This window comes from Ranitomeya imitator, chromosome 4 (genome assembly GCF_032444005.1).
Source record: "Ranitomeya imitator isolate aRanImi1 chromosome 4, aRanImi1.pri, whole genome shotgun sequence".
Lineage (NCBI taxonomy): Eukaryota > Metazoa > Chordata > Amphibia > Anura > Dendrobatidae > Ranitomeya > Ranitomeya imitator.
In genome coordinates, this window is record NC_091285.1 from 579,825,485 (window position 1) to 579,850,086 (window position 24,602).

The 24,602-nt window shown below is 42.5% G+C and overlaps 1 protein-coding gene across 3 annotated transcripts in view; it reads left to right on the forward strand.

The window, feature by feature from the left end:
- The window catches only part of IQCH (IQ motif containing H), a 158,294-nt gene that overhangs the window by 51,258 nt on the left and 82,434 nt on the right, over positions 1-24,602 (forward strand). For 2 of the 3 annotated variants that reach the window (XR_011320824.1, XM_069766407.1), the window contains exons 8-10: positions 11,470-11,681; positions 13,276-13,818; positions 23,296-23,362. Coding sequence is in view for 2 of the 3 variants with exons in the window: in XM_069766407.1 (XP_069622508.1) it covers positions 11,470-11,681; positions 13,276-13,818; positions 23,296-23,362 (822 nt within the window). In the remaining variant the exon portion in view is untranslated. The remainder of the gene's footprint in view (positions 1-11,469; positions 11,682-13,275; positions 13,819-23,295; positions 23,363-24,602) is intronic. The other variant, XM_069766408.1, reaches the window with a different exon arrangement.

A 24,602-nucleotide genomic window follows, 5' to 3' on the forward strand; every position in this document is an offset into this window, starting at 1 on the left:
TGAATGGGTACAGATCCAACAATCTGCCAGGGGTTGCGTATTATTTAACAAGTCATGCACTAATTTTTCTATGATGTTGTACGAATCTATTGTTCAAAGGGGCTAGAGAATTCAGTCTTTCCCATGCCTCCGTTGAGGTTAACATTATTAACATCAATATCATGAGTCTTATACTGCTTTTTTGCAATGGCTTGCATGTATCCATGATGCCTTTCCTTCAAGCTTGACTGCTGTTGGAGTTGTTAACAGGACTTGGAAAGGTCCGTCAAATCTCGGTTCCAGAGTCTTTCTGGTGTGTCTTTTCACGTAGACTTGATCACCAGGTTCCAACTTGTAGCCTCCTTCGAGATTTTCTGGATCTGGAAGGGAAGCAAAAACTTGCGAATGCACTTTAGTTAAACGTTTTTGTAATTCTTGTACATAAGCAGTTAAAGTCTCAGTATTCAACATCAGTTGTTGTGGAAAATAACAACCCAAATTTGCTGCTCTACCAAAAAGAATCTCATGTGGTGACAGCTTAGCCTTCCCCCTTGGGGTGTTTCGGATGGAATACAGGGCAAGTGGTAGACACTCGGTCCATGGCTTTCCTGTTTCTGCCATGGCCTTCTGGATTTTTAATTTTATTGTCCCATTTAATCTTTCCACTTTACCTGAACTCTGTGGATGATATGGAGTGTGAAACTGGTTTTCTACTCCCAACATTTTCATAACATTCTGGAATATTTCCCCAGTAAAATGGGTACCTCTATCTGACTCGATCACCTCAGGCATGCCGTAACGGGGTATCAGTTCATGTGCTATTTTAATGGCAGTAGTTTTTGCTGAGGCTTTACGAACTGGATAAGCCTCTGGCCACCCTGAGAACATGTCCACACACACAAGCACATATTCGTATCCATTGTACCTAGGAAGTTGGATGTAGTCGATCTGGAGTCTTTGAAAGGGATACAGTGGTCTTACATGATGCTTGGTTGGGGTTTTAATGGCCTGACCTGGATTGTGTGCCAGGCATATAGCGCATGCAGCACACATGTTCCGAGCAAAATTACCAAAGCCTGGAGCCAACCACCTTTCTTTTACCTTGAGCGTCATACCATTTGCCGACACATGCGTGGGTAGGTGGAGGTCACTTGCCACTGCGGGGTACCAGGCTCTGGGTAAACACAACAAAGTTCCTTTTTTCCATAATCCTTGCTGATCTTCTGCCCCTTTTTTCTGCCACTGCCCTCGTTCTTCGTCGTCTACCTGTTTCTGAGCTTCCTTCAATCTTTCCTCATCATCTTCAGAGCTATCTAGTGTGTGGGCATGATGTAAGGGTTTACGTGCTGCCTGTTTTGCTGCCTTATCGGCTTTATCGTTACCCCTGGCTTCCTCGGTGTCGAGTCTCACATGTGCAGCTACCTTTATCACCGCTATTTCTTTAGTTTCTTGTGCTGCCTCCAGAATCTGTCTAATGAGGGAGGCATGTTTAACAGGTTGGCCTGAAGCAGTCATATAACCTCTGGCTCTCCATATTACGCCAAAATCGAAAATAATGCCATGTGCATATCTAGAATCAGTGTATATGTTTGCTGTCTGATCTTTGGCTATTTTTAGAGCTTCAACTAATGCCGTAAGTTCTGCTTCTTGTGCAGACTGATTAGCAGGGAGAGGTTCTGCTTTCAGCACTTCATGCTGAGTTACTACCGCATAACCTGTATGAAATTGTCCATTCATATCTGCATATCTACTGCCATCTATGAAAAGTTCAAATGTAGCATTACAGAGTGGCTTGTCACGTACATTACATAAGCCCTGAGTCTCTTGTTCCATTAATTGTACACAATCATGCATTGACTTTGATGGGTCAAAGGAGTTGGAGAGTGCAGTTTCCTCAGGTATGGTACCCCCCTCAGACTCTAAAGGGAGCAAAGACGCGAGATTAAGAGTCTGAATCCTGGCAAAGGAAATGTTGGGCGGCAGTAGTAGGGAACATTGGAGACGGAGGTGTCTGGCCATTGAAATATGTTTAGGTTGGACCTGGTTAAGAATGCGAATTGCGGCTACTACTCTTACACAAGAAGGTGCGGCTCTAGCTACAGGGTCCAGATGAGCTGATATGTATGCCACAGATCTCTGTTTGTTTCCATGTTTTTGTGTGAGCACCCCTGTAGCATGTGAGGATATCTCAGCTGCCATCAATTGAAAAGGTTTAGTGTAGTCTGGGAGTCCCAAAGCCGGAGCTGATACCAGTGCTGTTTTCAAAGAGGAAAATGACTGTTTAGCCTCTTCACTGAGTGAATATGGTGTGTTGGCAATACAGTCATATAAAGGCTGCATGAGTTGACTTGCATGTATGATCCACTGTCTACAGTGTGAAACAATACCTAGGAAAGCACGCAGCTGTTTGTGATTCCTGGGTTCAAGCATGTTACGTATGGCTTCCGTACGTTGAGGTGTGAGGTGTCTGATGCCCTGTGATATGCAGTGACCTAAAAACACGACTGTTTGTTGACAAGCCTGGAGTTTCTGTCTATTTACTTTACAGCCTTCTTGCGCTAGGAAAATTAAGAAATTAACAGTTGAGGTAACTGCCGTCTGTTCATCAGGGCAACAAATAAGTAAGTCATCTACATACTGTAGAATGACTACTCCTGGTTCTGGGATGAAATTTTTTAGCACGGTCTGCATTGCTTCAGAGTACAAAGTTGGTGAGTGTACCATACCTTGTGGCAATCTTGTCCATGCAAAATTGTTTACCCTTGAATGTAAAGGCAAACAAATGCCAACAGTTCTTATGTAGTGGCACAGAAAAAAATGCGTTTGATAAGTCAATTACCGTAAAATATGCAGCAGTGCTGGGAATTTGAGACAGTAAGGTATGAGGATTCGGTACCACAGGGGTGACCGGTGCCAAAACCTTATTGATTTCCCGTAAGTCGTGCACCATGCGATATTTCACCATAGTTTCTTTGGAGGACTTTTTCTTTTTAACAGGATATAAGGGTGTATTGGCGGGTGACCTGATTTCTACCAAAACACCTTGTAACACATAATCCTGAATTTGTTGAGAAATCGCCTGTTTTTGCTGGGCGCTGATGGGGTATTGCCTAAGCTGAGGTAATATGGTTCCCGGGGCAGTTTCTAACAGTATAGGAGCTACTGATAAAAATCCTACATCAGTGTCTCCTTTTGCCCATAGGCTGTCAGGAACCCGAGACAAGTCAATTTTTGCTTGTTGAGTGTAAATTTCGGGAAAATCCTCCATTGCCTGTATTCTAACATATGGTTCCAGAGTTTCTGCATCTTCAGGGATGGTCAGCATAACTGTGCCATCTTCTCTAAAATGGATGTTTGCATGCATTTTACTTAAGACATCAGTACCCAACAAGCAGGTAGGTGCACCTTTAGCAAATAAAAATTTGGATACAAAAGTTTTAGGGCCAAAGCTCACATTTAAAGGTTTTGTAAAGGGCAACGCCTGAATTTTACCATCATACCCTTCTGCATATGTAACCTTTGAGGATATATTGTCAGGATATGGTAAAAAGTCCTGATTTAAAATGGAGGATGTTGCTCCCGTATCTATCAGAAAAGGTACATTTTTACCCTCAACTTCAACTTGTATTATTGGTCTTCTAGAAGGAAGAGAGACCTGCATAACTTTCAGTCATTCTGAGCTGTCTGTTTGATCAGGCACTGGGTTATTTATCCTATTTTTGGGTACAAAGGTTCCTGAATCTATATCTGTTTTTCTCTTCCTACATTCCCTTTGGAAATGTCCTGGCTTCTTACAGTAATGACAAGTAAACTTTTGATTAGCAGAGCCAGTATTAGCCTGTGCAATTCTTACTGGCTTAGAATTTTCTCTTAAGTCCATTTCTATCCCTACAGCTTTCTGTCTAGCCAGGTGTGGGTCTTCCAAGGTTCTCCAATCAGGGGTTGCGGCCTTAAGCTTTTCCTTCACTTTTGGAGACAATCCATCTATAAAGGTTTTTGTAACTAACCTCATCATTCCTGGAGCGGTTAGATCCATGCCTTCATCTCTGAAATTATTTTCTACACTTAGATAATATTCGTCTACTGATTGTCCAGATTTCTGAGCCACCACTCCCGTTGTTCCTCTCTGCCTCTGTCTCTCCCTCATGAAAACCATTAAGTGATCTACAAATTGTGTACCTGATTCTATCGTTTGTAAGGCACCATATCCTGCTTGGGGCCTATGTACCTGTAGATTTGCTAATAGCTCCTGGAAGAGTCCAGGAGTCATTTTCATTCTACATAATTCTTCTCCATCTGCCCAAACTCCAGCGTGAGTCTGCATAATTTGCTGTATATATTGTGCAAATCTAACTGGACACTGGGTGGGATCTGGTGCGTTATGCAAGAGAGACATGCCTTCAGCGGGGGACCAAGGGAAATATTGTCGAGTTTGGTGATATCTAGTTCCCATTACTCCGTCAGCACCAGGTTCCCTAAAGGGTCTTGGTACTACCCTAACAGGGGCAAGTACAGCGCCATGTCTAGGTGTACCACAGGCTAGGCAATCATTTCTCCAGTCTGGATTTTGTTGTCCACAGTGCGGACATACCCATCCTCCTGGTCCGGCTAAACTTTGGGGTGGTGTTTGGAGAAAAGATGGGGCATGTGGGTTAAGGTATGGGGGTGGGGTATTTTTAGATTTCACATTTTGTTTTTCTCCACAGCCTGTGGGTCTAATACACCACTTTTTACTCTGTTGATTATATGTCCATCCCTCATTTTCTGCTACCCTAGAGACATCAATCAATGCTTGGATCTGATCTATCCATTTCTTGTCTCTGATTATGCCTTTTTTCCTTTCCTGAATTCCTTCCCATAGTTTTCTACTAAAAGCTTCTGCCCTAGTAACTCCAAACTTACTAAAAATCTTTTTCAGCCCCTTAGTGGCATCTTCACCACTTCTCTCCTTTATGATAGTATAGATATCTAATTCTTCTGGTTCCGACTTTGTTTGCTTATTCCCCATTTTCTTATCCTGAGCTTTCTTGCCCTAGGTGGCGTTTGGGTATGAGAATACCTCGTTACCTTCTTCCTAAGGAGCTAGGATGTCTTTTTTCTTGCCCTAGGTGGCGTTTGGGTATGAGAATACCTCGTTACCTTCTTCCTAAGGAGCTAGGATGTTTAAACTGTGTTGATGTAAGAAAATCCTGATTCCTACACCTATAGCAAACAACACAAATGCAACCAGACAGAAAAAGAACATACAACGTATCTTGTCCCAGGCTAATTTATCTGTCCTGGGCTTATACTATCACATACAATGTATTCTTGTCCCAGGCTAATTTATCTGTCCTGGGCTTATACTATCACATACAACGTATTCTTGTCCCAGGCTAATTTATCTGTCCTGGGCTCATACTATCATACACTTATCCGTCACCAGGTTTTTGTCAAAGACAGGATCAGAGATTGAACATAGGCGCGGAGGTCTCCCCAAAAGGACGCAACCACGTTGCCCAGTGGGACAGTCACTTCTTCTGTTTCAACCCCCTGGGCGGCTTATAGGGCTATTCCCAACTTCCACACACCTTCTATTCACATTCACTCTCATTCAATGCCGTACTCCGTGAGGTGATCAATTCCTAAATAGTTTAAGAACCCGAGCTATAGGTATCCTCCTCTACTAGAACTACCCGCTAAAGAACACGACACAGAAAATCTTACGGACAGTGCAGGGCAGATATAAGAGATCTAACAGTGTCTCTTACCTGGCCAGGTTTTTGTTCATCTGCCGTCCATTATCCCAGATTCTCTTTTCGTTCGTATTCTGCCGGTGTTCTTGAAGGAATACACAGACCTCGGGTCCCTGTTCAGGCGCCAGGAAATGTCGGGATCACACTCAGTCGGAGCAGCCTTTGGAAGTGGGGAATCACCAGAAATAATACACAAGACACGTCTTGTATAGTGTATCACTGGGAAGTCTCTGAAGCACGCCTGCCTTCAAGGTCCTATCCCTTCTTTATATAGCTGTTTCAGTAGGTTTAGTGGTTAAACAAGTTTTGCATGTTTAAACAAAGAGACAAAACAGGAAAGAAAGAAAAGAAAAGAAAACAGTTTCGTGGGCGGCAGTTTCACAACAAACAGTACAAAGGCAATTCCACAGACAAGAAAAACAGGATTTCATACTATAGCTAAAATGTCCTTGAATGGACAGGTCAATATTTATCACAAATTCTTTTTTTTTATTTTTGTTCATTGAGGTAATCATTTTTGTTCTGCTCTTCACATATGGGGTATTCTGCCATGCGTCTCATTAGCTGATTAGCACGGACTTAGTTTTGGAAATATTATTTTCAAAGATTACATCAAAGTTGGTGTGAGAGTTCATAAAAAATACCATGTGCTGCCTATAACATGATAGAAGTCAACTGATTCCCCATCATTATAACACTCTTTTTTTTTTTTTTTGCAACTTCCACTTCCAAGCAGAACATACAGAGATTTTTATTACCACCCAAATTATTTTGAACCACAGAATTGCATTACTTCATTAGAAATGATCTTTATATTACCAATTACGCACTCTAGTACAGTAACCAAGGCCATCTCTAGAGTAAGATTATCAACGTGACCAATACCCTTTTTAACACATTATTGTTGTTCTATCACCATAGCCTCTGATATTACTGCTTGGAATGACCATGGCGTCCTAATTATTGGTTTATATATGACCTAATTAAGCAAAACCCATCTGTCCGATCACCGAAAGAATGTAGGAGCAGGCAACGACATTTTCTAACTCCAATGTGACACCATGAGTTTGGATTCTCCTATTAGTTCATCTCATGCCATAGCCACTGAACTTAGATAATTCTCTGCTCAGAACATTTTTTTACTGTTATTATGTATTCAGCAAATTACACGCACTCAGCGCTGAGTTTTGTTTTTTTTTAAAGAGGGGTCATGTGAATGACAAGAAAAATTAGGGCTCCATTCCTCCATTTTTCCACAGATTTTTCTAAGTATTTTTAAAGCTGCAGATATACAATAATACATGTGGTAGATCGGCTCACTTGGCTTCACATAGAGGTAGACACAGAAACGCTGTCTCTTTAAATCTTCCACTGGTTTATTAAAGGTACTGCATAAACTAGTGCAGTTTTAGCAAAACGAACACATTTTTTCTGACCTAACGGGAAAACAAAAACATAAAGTATGGCGCAGTCTGTATTTCTGCAGGATCGCCCGCTCAGGAACAAACAACCAAAGTTCAGCTTTCCTTATCATGAAAACAGAGCTCTGGAGCATGCACCTCCAGACATACCCCACACTGAATGAGCCAGAAGGCAGGGTATTTATCATCTGGACTCCACTCACTCTACAGCTGTTCACTCAACCTAGCCCTAAACATGGCTGATTAACCCCTCTCAGCACTTTGTGTACTGGAGTGTTTTCCTAGGTTCATATCACTGAAGCTAACAACCACAGTGATACATATCTCTCCTCCAGTACTTTGTCAATGGCTTTGTCACACACCATACAAAACCTAAATAATGCTTCAACAGAGTATTTAAATAATATCACTATCATATACTTCCCCTGAATAAAGGCCAATATTACTCCCAATATTGCTGTCCAAATAATATCATCTTGTAGATCTGTAATCAGCAGAAGACACAGAGGACTGTGCTGCTGCCATTCTTTAGCTGCACAGCTCTCTCTAGTGCTTCACAGACAACTGGAATTGGAATATTTTTCAGCTCAACCCTCGGGTCCATCTGTGGGATTAGTCCTCAGAGGCCTCAATGTAAAGGGAGCCCTATCCAGTTGGCCAAACTAGTCATTACCATCTTAATGGGTATTTATGACGCTAGTATACAAGTTGGTAAGCTCTATGTTTGTATACATTTTAAGGGTTGTCTGGTCTTATAAAAATGGCAGACTCCTGTATTCCCTGTGTGAGTGGGTGGTCGCATGACTGCATGTATGCAATTTGCATACTTGCGGTCATGTGCCAACTAGACTCACCCAACTTCTGGTTGGCACGTAACTGCAAGTATGCAAATCGCATACAAGCAGTCACGTGACGGCCCACCCGCACAGGGAATACTCGGGAATCAGGACATTGTGCACCCTGTCACGACTTAGCAGCCCGCAATCACATGGGGTGGATGCAGACTTTTCTTCTGAGATCAGACAACCCTTTTAAAGGGAGTTTTACATTTTTCAAGTTTCTTGAGCCTATAGGATTGTGCTATCAAAAAATAATGAAATCACCTTTGCTCTAATGGCTGATGTAGACGGCACGGGCAGTTGAGCCTAGTGATTAGCTGCAGTGGTCACTCCTGCTATAGTCATGACATCACTACTGTAGCCTATAAACAATAAACTGGGGGTAGTAACAGGGAGACGGCGCTGGAGCAGGGAAAGGTGAGGAAAGCCCCCCATTCATTAGAACAATGTGAACCAAACAAACGAACAGTGACACCTCCGGCTGACGGCCTAATGTATGTGGAGGCCCTGGACCATTGATTATCTGGGGATTTAAGGGCTCTGCATATCGGATGTATGGTCAATTCTTTTTTTTTCTCCAGGAGAGGAGCTGCCACCATATATGCCTTTCTCATAGATCACACGGGGCTTCACATGTGTATGCGAGCGACAGCCGAGATGGCTCCTCGACCAACCATCAGCCGAACCATCGATCAGTCAACAGCTCCCTAATGTGTATGGCTGGCTGAACGCTCATTGTATTATTTTCGGCTAGTTCAAGACTATGGGCTAAAGGAGCTTGAAAACACAACTTACTCATACACCAGGTTCAGGGTGTATTATATATTTTCTCACGCTGTGTGTATTTCACCATCTTACCATATGGGTTGAAATTCATGGAGGGAAAAATGGTAACAAAATTCTCATTGGGGTCTGTTACAAACCCCCAAATATAACAGAAAGCATGGAAAGTCTACTTCTAAAGCAGATAGATGAAGCTGCAACCCATAATGAGGTCCTGGTTATGGGGGACTTTAACTACCCGGATATTAACTGGGAAACAGAAACCTGTGAAACCCATAAAGGCAACAGGTTTCTGCTAATAACCAAGAAAAATTATCTTTCACAATTGGTGCAGAATCCAACCAGAGGAGCAGCACTTTTAGACCTAATACTATCTAATAGACCTGACAGAATAACAAATCTGCAGGTGGTTGGGCATTTAGGAAATAGCGACCACAATATTGTGCAGTTTCACCTGTCTTTCACTAGGGGGACTTGTCAGGGAGTCACAAAAACATTGAACTTTAGGAAGGCAAAGTTTGAACAGCTTAGAGATGCCCTTAATCTGGTAGACTGGGACAATATCCTCAGAAATGAGAATACAGATAATAAATGGGAAATGTTTAAGAACATCCTAAATAGGCAGTGTAAGCGGTTTATACCTTGTGGGAATAAAAGGACTAGAAATAGGAAAAACCCAATGTGGCTAAACAAAGAAGTAAGACAGGCAATTAACAGTAAAAAGAAAGCATTTGCACTACTAAAGCAGGATGGCACCATTGAAGCTCTAAAAAACTATAGGGAGAAAAATACTTTATCTAAAAAACTAATTAAAGCTGCCAAAAAGGAAACAGAGAAGCACATTGCTAAGGAGAGTAAAACTAATCCCAAACTGTTCTTCAACTATATCAATAGTAAAAGAATAAAAAGTGAAAATGTAGGCCCCTTAAAAAATAGTGAGGAAAGAATGGTTGTAGATGACGAGGATAAAGCTAACATATTAAACACCTTCTTCTCCACGTTATTCACGGTGGAAAATGAAATGCTAGGTGAAATCCCAAGAAACAATGAAAACCCTATATTAAGGGTCACCAATCTAACCCAAGAAGAGGTGCGAAACCGGCTAAATAAGATTAAAATAGATAAATCTCCGGGTCCGGATGGCATACACCCACGAGTACTAAGAGAACTAAGTAATGTAATAGATAAACCATTATTTCTTATTTTTAGTGACTCTATAGCGACAGGGTCTGTTCCGCAGGACTGGCGCATAGCAAATGTGGTGCCAATATTCAAAAAGGGCTCTAAAAGTGAACCTGGAAATTATAGGCCAGTAAGTCTAACCTCTATTGTTGGTAAAATATTTGAAGGGTTTCTGAGGGATGTTATTCTGGATTATCTCAATGAGAATAACTGTTTAACTCCATATCAGCATGGGTTTATGAGAAATCGCTCCTGTCAAACCAATCTAATCAGTTTTTATGAAGAGGTAAGCTATAGACTGGACCACGGTGAGTCATTGGACGTGGTATATCTCGATTTTTCCAAAGCGTTTGATACCGTGCCGCACAAGAGGTTGGTACACAAAATGAGAATGCTTGGTCTGGGGGAAAATGTGTGTAAATGGGTTAGTAACTGGCTTAGTGATAGAAAGCAGAGGGTGGTTATAAATGGTATTGTCTCTAACTGGGTCGCTGTGACCAGTGGGGTACCGCAGGGGTCAGTATTGGGACCTGTTCTCTTCAACATATTCATTAATGATCTGGTAGAAGGTTTACACAGTAAAATATCGATATTTGCAGATGATACAAAACTATGTAAAGCAGTTAATACAAGAGAAGATAGTATTCTGCTACAGATGGATCTGGATAAGTTGGAAACTTGGGCTGAAAGGTGGCAGATGAGGTTTAACAATGATAAATGTAAGGTTATACACATGGGAAGAGGGAATCAATATCACCATTACACACTGAACGGGAAACCACTGGGTAAATCTGACAGGGAGAAGGACTTGGGGATCCTAGTTAATGATAAACTTACCTGGAGCAGCCAGTGCCAGGCAGCAGCTGCCAAGGCAAACAGGATCATGGGGTGCATTAAAAGAGGTCTGGATACACATGATGAGAGCATTATACTGCCTCTGTACAAATCCCTAGTTAGACCGCACATGGAGTACTGTGTCCAGTTTTGGGCACCGGTGCTCAGGAAGGATATAATGGAACTAGAGAGAGTACAAAGGAGGGCAACAAAATTAATAAAGGGGATGGGAGAACTACAATACCCAGATAGATTAGCGAAATTAGGATTATTTAGTCTAGAAAAAAGACGACTGAGGGGCGACCTAATAACCATGTATAAGTATATAAGGGGACAATACAAATATCTCGCTGAGGATCTGTTTATACCAAGGAAGGTGACGGGCACAAGGGGGCATTCTTTGCGTCTGGAGGAGAGAAGGTTTTTCCACCAACATAGAAGAGGATTCTTTACCGTTAGGGCAGTGAGAATCTGGAATTGCTTGCCTGAGGAGGTGGTGATGGCGAACTCAGTCGAGGGGTTCAAGAGAGGCCTGGATGTCTTCCTGGAGCAGAACAATATTGTATCATACAATTATTAGGTTCTGTAGAAGGACGTAGATCTGGGTACTTATTATGATGGAATATAGGCTGAACTGGATGGACAAATGTCTTTTTTCGGCCTTACTAACTATGTTACTATGTTACTATGTTACAGTCAGAAATGCTATGAAGCCAGCAAGCCCAACCTTGGAAGCGGAACACATCCATAAGAACGCCAGCAGTCTCTGTGATGAATCTGAGAGTCCGATACCAGACAGTGGTGTAGAGACCCCTTCAACACCCCATAATGTGTCAGCCAAAACTACAAGGACATTTACCAATGTAATGTGGAGGGAGGAGCAGGGCGATGGATCTCCAGAGTCACAGGTAGTTGATTTTAAAATCATATTATTTCTTCATATACAAACCATTGCACACAATGCTGTAGGGATGAAGAAGAAGAAGGACAGAAAATAAGTCACTACTTATCCCATAAATGTGACATTTTAATTAAACGATATTTTATACCAGATGCTGACTACATATGTTAAATGTTGGTAACAGTCTCAAAAATGATGCGCTGTCAGATTATAGTGATCTTCTTGGTGAAAAAATTGAAAGTCACCATGACAGAATCGTGACAGACCCTATTATAAGTCATTGGGGTCCATCATGTGTTTTACAATGGATCTGATACAGGTGCATCTCACAAAATTGGAATATCATCAAAAAGTTAATTTATTTCAGTTCTCCAATACGAAAAGTGAAACCCATATATTATGTAGAGTGATTACAAACAGAGTGATCTATTTCAGTTGTTTATTTCTGTTAATGTTGATGATTATGGCTTACAGCTAATGAAAACCCAAAAGTCTCAGTAAATTAGAATACTTTATGCACCCAGCTTGAAAAAATTATTTTAAAATCCAAAATGTTGGCCTACTGAAATGTATGTTCAGTAAATGCACTCAGTAGTAGGTTGGGGCTGTTGTTTGTAAACCAGGTATTGGCACTTTTGGCAGTGTTGACAGATGCCAAGTCCTGCTGGAGAATTAAATTTCCATTTGCAAAAAAGCTTGTCGGCAGAGGGAAGCATGAAGTGGTCTAAAATTTCCTGGTAGTCGGCTGCACTGACTTTGGTCTTGATAAAACACAGTGGACCTACACCAGCAGATGACATGGCTCCTCAAACCATCACTGATTGTGGAAACTTCACACTAGACCTCCATCAGCTTGGATTGTGACCTCTCCACTGTTCATCCAGACTCTGGGACCTTGATTTTCAAGGTCTAGTGTGAAGTTTCCATAATCAGTGATGGTTTGGGGAGCCATGTCATCTGCTGGTGTAGGTCCACTGTGTTTTATCAAGACCAAAGTGGGCACAGCTGTCTACCAGGAAATTTTAGAGCACTTCATGCTTCCCTCTGCCGACAAGCTTTTTAGGAGATGGAAATTTCATTCTCCAGCAGGATTTGGCACCTGTCCACACTGCCAAAAGTACCAATACCTGGTTTAAAAACAACATTATCACTGTGCTTGATTGGCCAGCAAAACTCCTCTGACCTTAACCTCATAGAGAATCTGTGGGGCATTGTCAAGAGGAAGATGAAACACCAGACCCAACAATGCAGACGAGCTGAAGCCTGCTATCAAAGCAACCTGGGCTTCCATAACACCTCAGCAGAGCCACAGGCTGATCGCCTCCAGTGCCACAGGCTGATCGCAATCTTGCCTTGCGCAGGCGTGTACTACGGAAGACAGAGAATGAACTTCAATCCAATATTGCGGCCAGCATGCAGCCAGCGGGTAAGGAAAGGGTGAATGAAACACCTGAAAACTCCGCCCATATGACCGAAAACTGGTCCCGCCAAATTCAGGTGACAGGTTCCCTTTAAATCCAAACATAATAAATGTTCCAAGACTGAATGTTTTGTTCTTTTGCTCGCCTTATGTTAGCTAGTAATGCTCTTCTCTTTTCCAGGATGCATGGGCATTAGCTCTATATACTCCTGACACTGGTCGCTGCTTCACCATCCATAATGGTTTAATAAACGACAAAGCGGCAGACTTTTTGGCCTTTAAACAGCATTACTGTCTTGGCTGGGAAAGCTTTCTGCCCTTTTTGAAGAGCTTGCAGAAGTTGCTCCAGGCCTATGCTGTACCTACAGCAGTGGTAAATGGAGACAAGATGAGAGCAGCTACTCTGGATCAAGAGCTGGGCAGGACGCCATCAGTATCCCAGCTTCTATCTGTCTTGGAAAACGGATCCTGGGTTCAGAATTTCCTGAGCCGCCCTGGACAGCGTTATAAGGGCAAAGATGGAAAGGCGGCCGCAGCTCAGAAGATCCAGGCCACATGGCGAGGCTACAGAGACAGAGTGGCATTCCTAGCTTATCGACGGCAGAGGTGGGCCGCCGGGGTAATTGTCATTGCTTGGCTTCTGCATGTACAAAGAACCCGGGTAAAGAAAATGTTAGGAGAGTCGAGGGAACGTCATTTACAGAACTTTCGATCCCGAAGAAAGGTGAGCAATTGGTGGATTTTTAAGGTATAATATATAAAAATGTTATTTTATATATAATTACTGTCATTTAATTACCGTATATTCATTAGAGTTAAATAATATAAAGAAATCTTTTGTATTTAATTTTATTTTTATGTATTAGACTTAACAGTGAAAAAGGGAAATCAGATACTTGTTTTTTTTTTTTATTAATGTATACTTCCTGCTCTGTCTTTAAAGAAAGTGTAGCACATTATGAGATCTTATCATAGCTACAATGAATGAGAGTTAGTTTCATACTCTCATTTTCAGGATCCTCATCTCTCGGTCAGACTCTGTGTCCTGTATTACACAGTCTATTTATTGATTTGAATAGGCACTATGTAATGCATATACAGTTGGGGAAATAAGTATTTGATCCCTTGCTGATTTTGTAAGTTTGCTCACTGACAAAGACATGAACAGTCTATAATTTTAAGGGTAGGTTAATTTTAATATTGAAAGATAGAATATCAAAAATAAAATCCAGAAAATCACATTGTATAAATGATATCAATTTATTTGCATTTTGCAGTGAGAAATAAGTGTTTGATACCTCTGGCAAACAAGACTTAATACTTTTTGTAGTTGATTATGAGGTTTGCACACGTCAGGAGTAATTTTGGTCCACTCCTCTTTGCAGATCACGGCTGTCACTTGGAAGCTCGGAGCTTCAACTTCCTCCATAAGTTTTCTATGGGATTAAGGTCTGGAGACTGGCTAGGCCACTCCATGACCTTAATGTGCTTCTTTTTGAGCCACTCCTTTGTTGCCTTGGCTGTATGTTTTGGGTCATTGTCTTGCTGGAAGACCCAGCCATGACCCATTTTTAATGTCCTGGCGGAGGGAGGGAGGTTGTCACTTAGAATTTTATAGTACACTAGATGGCAGCCCGATTCTAAAGAATCGGGAGTCTAGAATCCATATATACTTTATTTATTCAAATGTAAGAATAATACAATTAATAAATAATAGTAAGAAAGAACAAAAATAATAGGCAGTATATGGAGAAAACACCAAACAAAAGTTCAAAATTGGTGTGAAAATGTCACTGAACCACTTCACAACTAAATATATATAGTTTTGGTAAATGGTATTATCATTTTTTTGACGAAATTCGGCAGGAGCTTGAAGAGCAACGTCACTGGGCCCGCCTCCACGCAGTAGAAACTTGCTGGGAGGTAAAAATTCAAAAATCACACCAAAATGGCGGGCGGAGTGTGTCACAGTACGGCACGTTTCTGATTGGTCGCTCGCAGCAGGCGGCAACCAATCAGACACTGGACACTGTTGACGTCACTTATCTCCGGACATTAGCTCCGGACATTAGCTCCGGACATTAGCTCCGGACAAAGCCACGGAAGTTGGCACAAATTGCAGGAAGTAGTATTCTAGGCAATTATATATTAGATGGTTCCATCCATTCTCCCATTGAAGCAGTTAAGTAGTCCTGTGCCCTTTGCAGAGGTGTTCTTTGGGTCATAGGCAGCATTTCTCTTCCTCCAAACATGGCGAGTTGAGTTAATGCAAAGACCTCAATTTTTGTCTCTTCTGACCACAGCACCTTCTCCCAATCACTCACATCCAGGTGTTCATTGGCAAACTTCAGACGGGCCTGCGCATGTGTCTTCTTGAGCAGGGGAAGCTTGCAGGCACTGCAGGATTTTAACACCTAAACAGCAATGCCCTCTCGGCCAGCAGGGGGCATACCTCTAAGCCAAACCAAATAAACCTAGAAAAATTGCAGGATTTTAAACCTTTACGACATAATTTGTTACCAATGGTTTTCTTGGTGACTGTGGTCCCATCTTCATTGAGATCATTAACAAGTTCCCCCCCGTGTAGTTTCAGGCTGATCTCTCACCTTCCTCATGATCAAGGATGCGCTACTAGGTGAGATATTGCATGGTGCCCCAGATCAATGACGATTGACAGTCATTTTGTATTTGTTCCATTTTCTTACTATTGCACCAACAGTTGTTTCCTTCTCACCCAGCGTCTTACTTATGGTCTTACTTATGGTCTTACTTATGGTTTTGTAGCCCATTCCAGCTTTGTGCAGGTCTGTGATCTTGTCCCTGACATCCATATAAAGCTCTTTGGTCTTGCCCATGTTGTAGAAGTTAGAGTCTAACTGAGTCTGTGGACAGGAGTCTTTTATAAAGGTGACTATGTAAGACACCTATCTTTAATGCAGGTAACGAGTTGATTCGGAGCGTCTTACTGTTCTGTAGGAGCCAGAGCTCTTAACCCCTTACCGGCATCGGACGTACTATACCGTCCGATGCCGGCTCCCCTGCTTTGATGCAGGGCTCCGCGGTGAGCCCGCACCAAAGCCGGGACATGTCAGCTGTTTTGAACAGCTGACATGTGCCCGTAATAGGTGCGGGCAGAATCGCGATCTGCCCGCACCTATTAACTAGTTAAATGCCGCTGTCAAACGCAGACAGCGGCATTTAACTACCGCTTCCAGCCGGGCGGCCGGAAATGACGTCATCGCCGACCCCTGTCACATGATCGGGGGTCGGCGATGCGTCTGGATGGTAACCATAGAGGTCCTAGAGACCTCTATGGTTACTGATCGCCCGTCGCTGTGAGCGCCCCCTGTGGTCGGCGCTCACAGCACACGTGCAATTCTGCTACATAGCAGCGATCAGCAGATCGCTGCTATGTAGCAGAGGCGATCGTGCTGTGCCTGCTTCTAGCCTCCCATGGAGGCTATTGAAGCATGGCAAAAGTTAAAAAAAAAAGTTTAAAAAAATGTGAAAAAAATAAAAAAAACGTAAAAGTTTAAATCACCCCCCTTTCGCCCCAATCAAAATAAATCAATAAAAAAAATATCAAATCTACGCATATTTGGTATCGCCGCGCTCAGAATCGCCCGATCTATCAATTAAAAAAAAGTATTAACCTGATCGCTAAACAGCGTAGCGGGAAAAAAATTCGAAACGCCAGAATTACGTTTTTTTGGTTGCCGCGACATTGCATTAAAATGCAATAACGGGCGATCAAAAGAACGTATCTGCACCGAAATGCTATCATTAAAAACGTCATATCGGCACGCAAAAAATAAGCCCTCAACCGACCCCAGATCATGAAAAATGGAGACGCTACGAGTATCGGAAAATGGCGCAATTTTTTTTTTTTTTTTTTTTTTTTAGCAAAGTTTGGATTTTTTTTCACCACTTAGATAAAAAATAACCTAGTCATGTTTGGTGTCTATGAACTCGTACTGACCTGGAGAATCATAATGGCAGGTCATTTTTAGCATTTAGTGAACCTAGCAAAAAAGCCAAACAAAAAACAAGTGTGTGATTGCACTTTTTTTGCAATTTCACCGCACTTGGAATTTTTTTCCCGTTTTCTAGTACGCGACATGCTAAAACCAATGATGTCGTTCAAAAGTACAACTCGTCCCGCAAAAAATAAGCCCTCACATGGCCAAATTGACAGAAAAATAAAAAAGTTATGGCTCTGGGAAGGAGGGGAGCGAAAAATGAACACGGAAAAACGAAAAATCCCCCGGTCATGAAGGGGTTAATGGATGGTAGGGGATCAAATACTTATTTCTCACTGCAAAATTCAAATAAATTTATATAATTTATACAACGTGATTTTCTGGATTTTATTTTTGATATTCTATCTCCCAATGTTAAAATTAACCTACCCTTATAATTATAGTCTGTTCATGTCTTTGTCAGTGGGCAAACTTACAAAATCAGCAAGGGATCAAATACTTATTTCCCCCACAGGAAGCGACCAGGAAGCCATTATCCTCCAGTGCTGTCATATTCCAGAGCTGCCACCTTCGTGGAGACCCAGAAGTGCAAGGTGTTCAGTGCTCAGAGACATGGCTGTGGTAGGGAAGGCTGAAACCTAACCACTACTGAGTAACACGCAGAAAAACTGGGCCATGAAATTTCTGAAGACAGATTTTTCAAAAGTTTTATGCGCTGATGAGATGAGTGACTCTTGAGGACCAGATTGGTGGGTCCAGGCCTGGATCAACAATGGTCACAGTCCTCCACTACAACTCAGACGCCAGCAAGGTGGAGGTGGGCACTGCTATGGGCCGGTATTATTGATCATGAGCTAGTTGGACCTTTTCAAGTTGAAAATTGGCTCTAAATCAACTCCTGAACCTACAGCCAATCTTTAGAAGACACTTTTTCAGACAGTTGTACAGGAAATGTCTGCATCTTTCACGAAAACCAAGATTTTTATGCAGGACGATGCTCCATCGCATCATCGAAAGACTAATGCCATGGCCCCTTCCTCACCTGACCTAAACCCTATTGAGAGCTTATGACTGTTGGTGACAAAAAACGCGGTCACTGATATATTTTTTAATTTTAGGAATGTATTTTAGTACATGTTTAGTGGTTTGGTTATTATTCTCACAATAACAGATGAAAATAAACGATTGAGATGGGAAAACTTAGAATTTTCATTTAGTTGCATAATGGTCTGCACGCAAACCGTTTCCAGTCATTCTGCACACAGCGATATTCTCCTAAGAAAGACAAAACCTCACTTTTACTGTCTTAAATATTCAGGTTTATTAACCTTATGTTTTGACCGACATCAATGTAGTTGTTCAATAGTAATGTGAATTATCAAAAATACAAATTCCCTCATAATTGAGCGCACGGCCTATAACGTAATCTTAATGATGAGGTTACCGTGCCTCTCCACGTGACGTCTGAGGCTGTATAACCAGGGATAATCCGATCACTGTCACACATCGCTCTGTATCCTCTAATCTGCAGCTTGTGTTTAATTATCCGCTCTCATATCATCCAGGCAATTAATAAATACACAAATATGAAAATGAATTAATGTGACAAAACATGACTATAAATTGGCGGACCATTCTGCAGCACGAGCGCCCTGCAGCTACATGAGCATGAATTGACACGTACACTTCAGTCCTCCTCTTTAGCTTTATTCCAGGTCTCATTTTATTTCCAGAGATTTCTGAGGAATTTTGAAGATTAGGATTTCTCATTTTGGGGGAATCTTTTCTAAGGTCGATTTTCAGTAGTGTTTATTTAATGTAAGGAAAGACCATGACCCCTATATAAAATGCCTCCATAGACAACACATTTGCTAACATAGGCCTATTTACCCTTCCTTCATGCATCATTCATCTGGATTTCTGGATTATTTCTTTATACAATAGCACACAGCCTGCGTTACTTCATGTAGTGTTCTTTTTGTATGTAATAAGGTACTTTTTCTGTTTCTTCTTCTCTCCATTAGTGGCCAACTGGCTTTTTTTCACTATTCTCTATGATGTTTTGATCCAAGTGTTGAATTTCATTATATTACTGCACTTTTCATGGACAGCTTTTGTGTATGTGTGTGTGTATATATATATATATATATATATATATATATATATATATTATGCACTGCTCCAAAAAAATAAAGGAAACACTTAAGCGACAGAATATAACTCCAAGTAAATCAAATTTCTATGAAATCAAACTGTCCACATAGGAAGCAACACTGTTTGACAATCAATTTCACATGCTGTTGTGCAAATGGAATAGACAACAGATGGAAATTATTGGCAATTATCAAGACACCCTCAATAAAGGAGTGGTTCCCCAGGTCGGGACCACAGACCACATCTCAGTACCAATGCTTTCTGGCGGATCTTTTGGGTCACTTTTGAATGTTGTTTGTGCTTTCACACTTGTGGTAGCATGAGATGGATTCTACAACCCACACAAGTGGCCCAGGTAGTGCAGCTCATCCAGGATGGCACATCAATGCGAGCTGTGGCAAGAAGGTTTGCTGTGTCTGTCAGCGTAGTGTCCAGAGGCTGGAGGCGCTACCAGGAGACAGGCCAGTACACCAGATGTGGAGGGGGCCGTAGGAGGGTAACAACCCAGCAGCAGGACCGCTACCTCAGCCTTTGTGCAAGGAGGAACAGGAGGAGCACTGGCAGAGCCCTGCAAAATGACCTCCAGCAGGCCACAAATGTGCATGTGTCTGCACAAACGGTTAGAAAACGACTCAATGAGGATGGTCTGAGTGCCCGACGTAAACAGATGGGGGTTGTGCTAACAGCACAACACCGTGCAGGACGATTGGCATTTGCCACAGAACACCAGGATTGGCAAATTCGCCACTGGCGCCCTGTGTTCTTCACAGATGAAACAGGTTCACACTGAACACATGTGACAGACGTGACAGAGACTGGAGACACCGTGGAGAGCGATCTGCTGCCTGCAACATCCTTCAGCATGACCGGTTTGGCAGTGAGTCAGTAATGGTGTGGGGTGGCATTTCTTTGGAGGGCCGCACAGCCCTCCATGTGCTCACCAAAGGTAGCCTGACTGCCATTAGGTACCGAGATGAGATCCTCAGACCCCTTGTGAGACCATATGCTGGTGCGGTTGGCCCTGGGTTCCTCCTAATGCAGGACAATGCCAGATCTCATGTGGCTGGAGTGTGTCAGCAGTTCCTGCAAGTTGAAGGCATTGAAGCTATGGACTAGCCCGCCCGTTCCCCAGACCTGAATCCGATTGAACACATCTGGGACATCATGTCTTGCACCATCCAATAACGTCACGTTGCACCACAGACTGTCCAGGAGTTGGCGGATGCTTTCGTCCAGGTCTGAGAGGAGATCCCTCAGGAGACCATCCGCCTGCTCATCAGGAGCATGCCCATGCGTTGTAGGGAGGTCATACAGGAACGTTGAGGCCACACGCACTACTGAGCATCATTTCCTTGTCTTGAGGCATTTCCACTGAAGTTGGATCAGCCTGCAATTTGATTCTGCACTTTGATTTTGAGCATCATTCCAACTCCAGACCTCCATTTGATATTCATTTTGATTTACATTCATAATTTTTATGTTTCATTGTTCTCAACACATTCCACTATGTAATGAATAAAGATTTGCAACTGGAATAGTAATAAAGAGTTGGCTTATGTTCCCAGAGACAACTCCAATCTTGTCCATGCACTATGTTTGTTATTGCATTTCTTAAAGGGAACATTTCACCAGGTTTCTGTTACCTCATCTGAGAGCAACATGATGTAGAGAAAGAAATCATGAATCCAACGATGTATCAATTAGTTTACTGAGTGCAATGATTCTGACACAATCACAGTTCTTAGATTTAGCATGAAACAAAGCTGAGAAAGCTACCCCCGCCCACACCAGTCTCTGTATGTATATTGTCTATAGACAGTGAGCTGCTTATCATAGGAGGGGGCGGAGTCAGACTAGCATGCATGCATTACTGTAGCTGCTGTGGTCTGGACTGTGATAATCATCAGTTGATAAAACCTTCATTGTATGTAAAGAACAGCATACAGCAAGACATGACACATCTTTGCAACCTGTGTTTTAACCCCTGCCTCATGCTGTCCTCAGATTACATAGCAAAATCCTCCTGATAGATTCTCTTTAAATGTACCTGAACTGCAGTACCATTTACTGACCATGGACAATGGTGTCACCGTGTCTTCTGAATCTATTCCCTGCAGGCCTTCTGCTTTAAAGGGGATCTGTCACCAGTTTGTTGCCACCTAATCTGAAAGCAGCATGATGTAATTACAGAGATCCTGATTCCAGCAATGTGTCACTTACTATGCTGCTTGCTGTAGTTTTGAAAAATCACTGCTTTATCAAAAGGAGTATATTGCTAGTGGACTAGTAAACCTGCTGCCATGTAGTCCTCCATATTCATGAGCTGTGTATAACTCCGCCCCACCACTAATTGGTAGCTTTCTGCCTATACACAGTGTACACAGAAATCTGCCAATCAGTGGTGTGGGCGGGGTTATGTAGAGCTCAGCATTCAGAGAAGTGCTAGATCAGCAGAAGATAAAACTGCTATTTTATCAAAATTACAACAAGCAGCCCAGCAAGTGTCACTGCTGGAAACCTGATCTCTGTGCTTATATAACTTTACTTTCAGATGAGGTAACAAAAACTTGGTTAAAGAATCCCTTTAAGTAATGGTTAACCCAGTAAACCCTCTGCTACAGCTCCTAATGTTTGACTTTTGACATTTCTCAAAACTACCAAAAACATAAAAATTGGTCATAATTGTATAAAAAAAATCTGTTCTACTATGTAGTAACCATTGGGAATGTTTTGCTATTGTTAACACAGATTTTAAAGGGGTTGTCCAGCAGGGCATCACTTCTCCCAGACTAGTCCTGGCATGGATCTTCTGATCACATGACATCCTCCATGAAATCCATGTAAACATGTGATGAAGCCGGTGTATCTTCCCCAGCCTCATCAGTGCGCTGCGCGTGCCAAGGAAGACTACACTGTTGACCACTCTGCACGCAGCTGCCCAGGAGGATCCTTTTTAGGTTCCTAACCTGCACTTTTCTGGTTGCCAGCGTCCTTACTATATAAACTGACTGACTAGCTCAATCCTTCTAAGCTCTATGTAGAAATAGGAGGTCAATTTTCCCTGCATGAGTCTTCAGTCACTGCAGAAACCCCTGGTAGGGTGAGGAGGGAGCAGCTGGGTCAGGAGATGAAGAGTGAATGGGACAAGAGACTTCCTGTTTCTACATAGTGCAGAGAAAAGAGAAGAATTAGCTGGGTAGAAAGGCAAAATGAGCAATTGTAAGTGCACAGTGCTATATATTATGATGACTGCAATATATCAAGAGGATGAAAGCTTTGATGGGAGGAGAGCTTCTTTAACAGACCCACCGCTTGTAGATCCAGAGCCGTGGCGATCTCATGACAACGCTTCCTCCCAGGGCTTAGCCCTTCTCCAGCCTTGTCATAGGCTCATTAATTGGGTCCCTTTCACCCCAGTGTGCACAGATCTATTCCTCCATCTATGTACACCAGTTAGGATGTGAATGGTGGCTCGGAGGATTGCACATCTCTAGTGGGAAGGATAGAGTTATAATGATGTGGGGCGGGCGGTGTGATTTGTAGGGTCACTATCATCCAGATGTTGGAAGCTAATGGCGCAGAGATGGCCTAATTTATTCCGAGAGGAACAGATTGTACATCCTGTCTACATTTCGATATCAAACCTCTCCTCACTTACGGTGGGATTAAACACCTCTCTGCTGTCATTGCTCCGTCAAGAAGTATTTAACACGGCCTTTTAATTAGTGCGCACCATTTCATTTATATTTGCTCTACCTCCCCCCACCCCACACTTTCCGTGTTAATTCATATTCTTTTAATTAAAGCGAGTACGGCCTTAATCTCCCCTCACCAGCCGCATCATGCAGCCTCCTAATTAAATTAATTGGGGAGGGAGGGTGTGTGTGTGGGGGGAGGGGGGGGCGTAGATGTTTTTAAAGCATATAATTAAATCAATTAATATAATTTAAGCTTGGATTAACCGTACGGCAGGATGAAGGAAGGAAGCTTAAGACCCCCCTCGCCCTCTCCGATAAGTGTGTTCCAGACTGCCTCTCTCACTCATTGCTCTTCCCTTGATTTTTTAGCATCTGGCATCCAACTGGAATCACATCAGGACGTGCAGGAGGAGCATTATCCATATCCCATCATTAGGTAAAGAGCTCTTAGCCTCCAGATCTATCAAGCACCTCTATTACCCAGCACATTACGCTTCCCTGATTGAGTTCAGCGCGGGGACCTTCTCTTATTCAGATGGGTCTCTGCAGGAAAATGTTCTCGACATGATGAGAGTGATATTACCAGGCCCGCACTAGAAGCGGCGTTTAATTCGGGGAGTTAAACAAATAAACTCATTATGGGATGTGGGGGATAAGGAGGGAGATGAGCAGCCGAGGGGCCATTTCCTATAATTTGCTTTTCATCTGTGTGAAATGAGTTAAGAAACTTGTGTGTGTGTAATGAACAGAGCCGTGTGACTACATGTGTATTGTGTGTTCCACGTATGTGCATTGTGCCGTCCCAATATTACTAGCGTTCATTGCCTTTTTACAAAATGCACAATTTGCCTCTAGTTTTGGGAACCCGGGTCCACAGCCTGCATCTGTGTTACTGACTGCGCTCCTGCTTCTCAGATATTCCAAACATTCACCTACCGTAGCCCCCCGCGGGTCAGGTACCCCCTCGCCCCGTTCTCACGCTCACGCTCGTCGCTTTGGGATATCGCTTGTACAATGTTTTTAATCAAATGTGCAGTCAAAATGATAAGCTACATTGTCGGAAATTATTTAGTTCTAATTACCAGCAGATGGGCTGCTTTATCTGCACCTAGGGCGCGCGAGCAAAAGGAAATGCTGTGTGAACAAGAATAATTAAGAAGTTGAATAGTGTTTTTTTTTGCGCTTAAATAATCTGCCGTTTCATGTTAATTAGCACTAATGTAATTATTTAATTACATTTATGAATTAGAGGAACTTAAAAAGAGGTTTCCGTGCAAAGTGCAGGCAAATAGGTGTGCAGGGGCCCCTAGGGAAACCTCCCCCCCACCACCGCCACCACCACCGCCGCTCCGTGAGAGCTGGGGATGCAGACTGTACACCGCTCCTCTATCTGGGTTACTAGTATGGGCTTAGTGAGTAATAGTGGCGGCTAGGAATAAAATGGCTATGAGGAGCAGCCAGACAATTTTACGGTCATTTAGCATTTTAACCAACACGTTTTTAGGACCCCTGGAACCTACAATTCTCAGTTCAAGACTTTCTCTGACATGTTGACAGCTATCATAGCTGTGAAAAAGCTTCTCCAGGGTTAAAAAAATGCATCTCCATGGATGGTGTCTGGTATTGCTGCTCATCCCTGTTTAGGATAGGGCTATATGGTAACTTTGGCCAAGCGA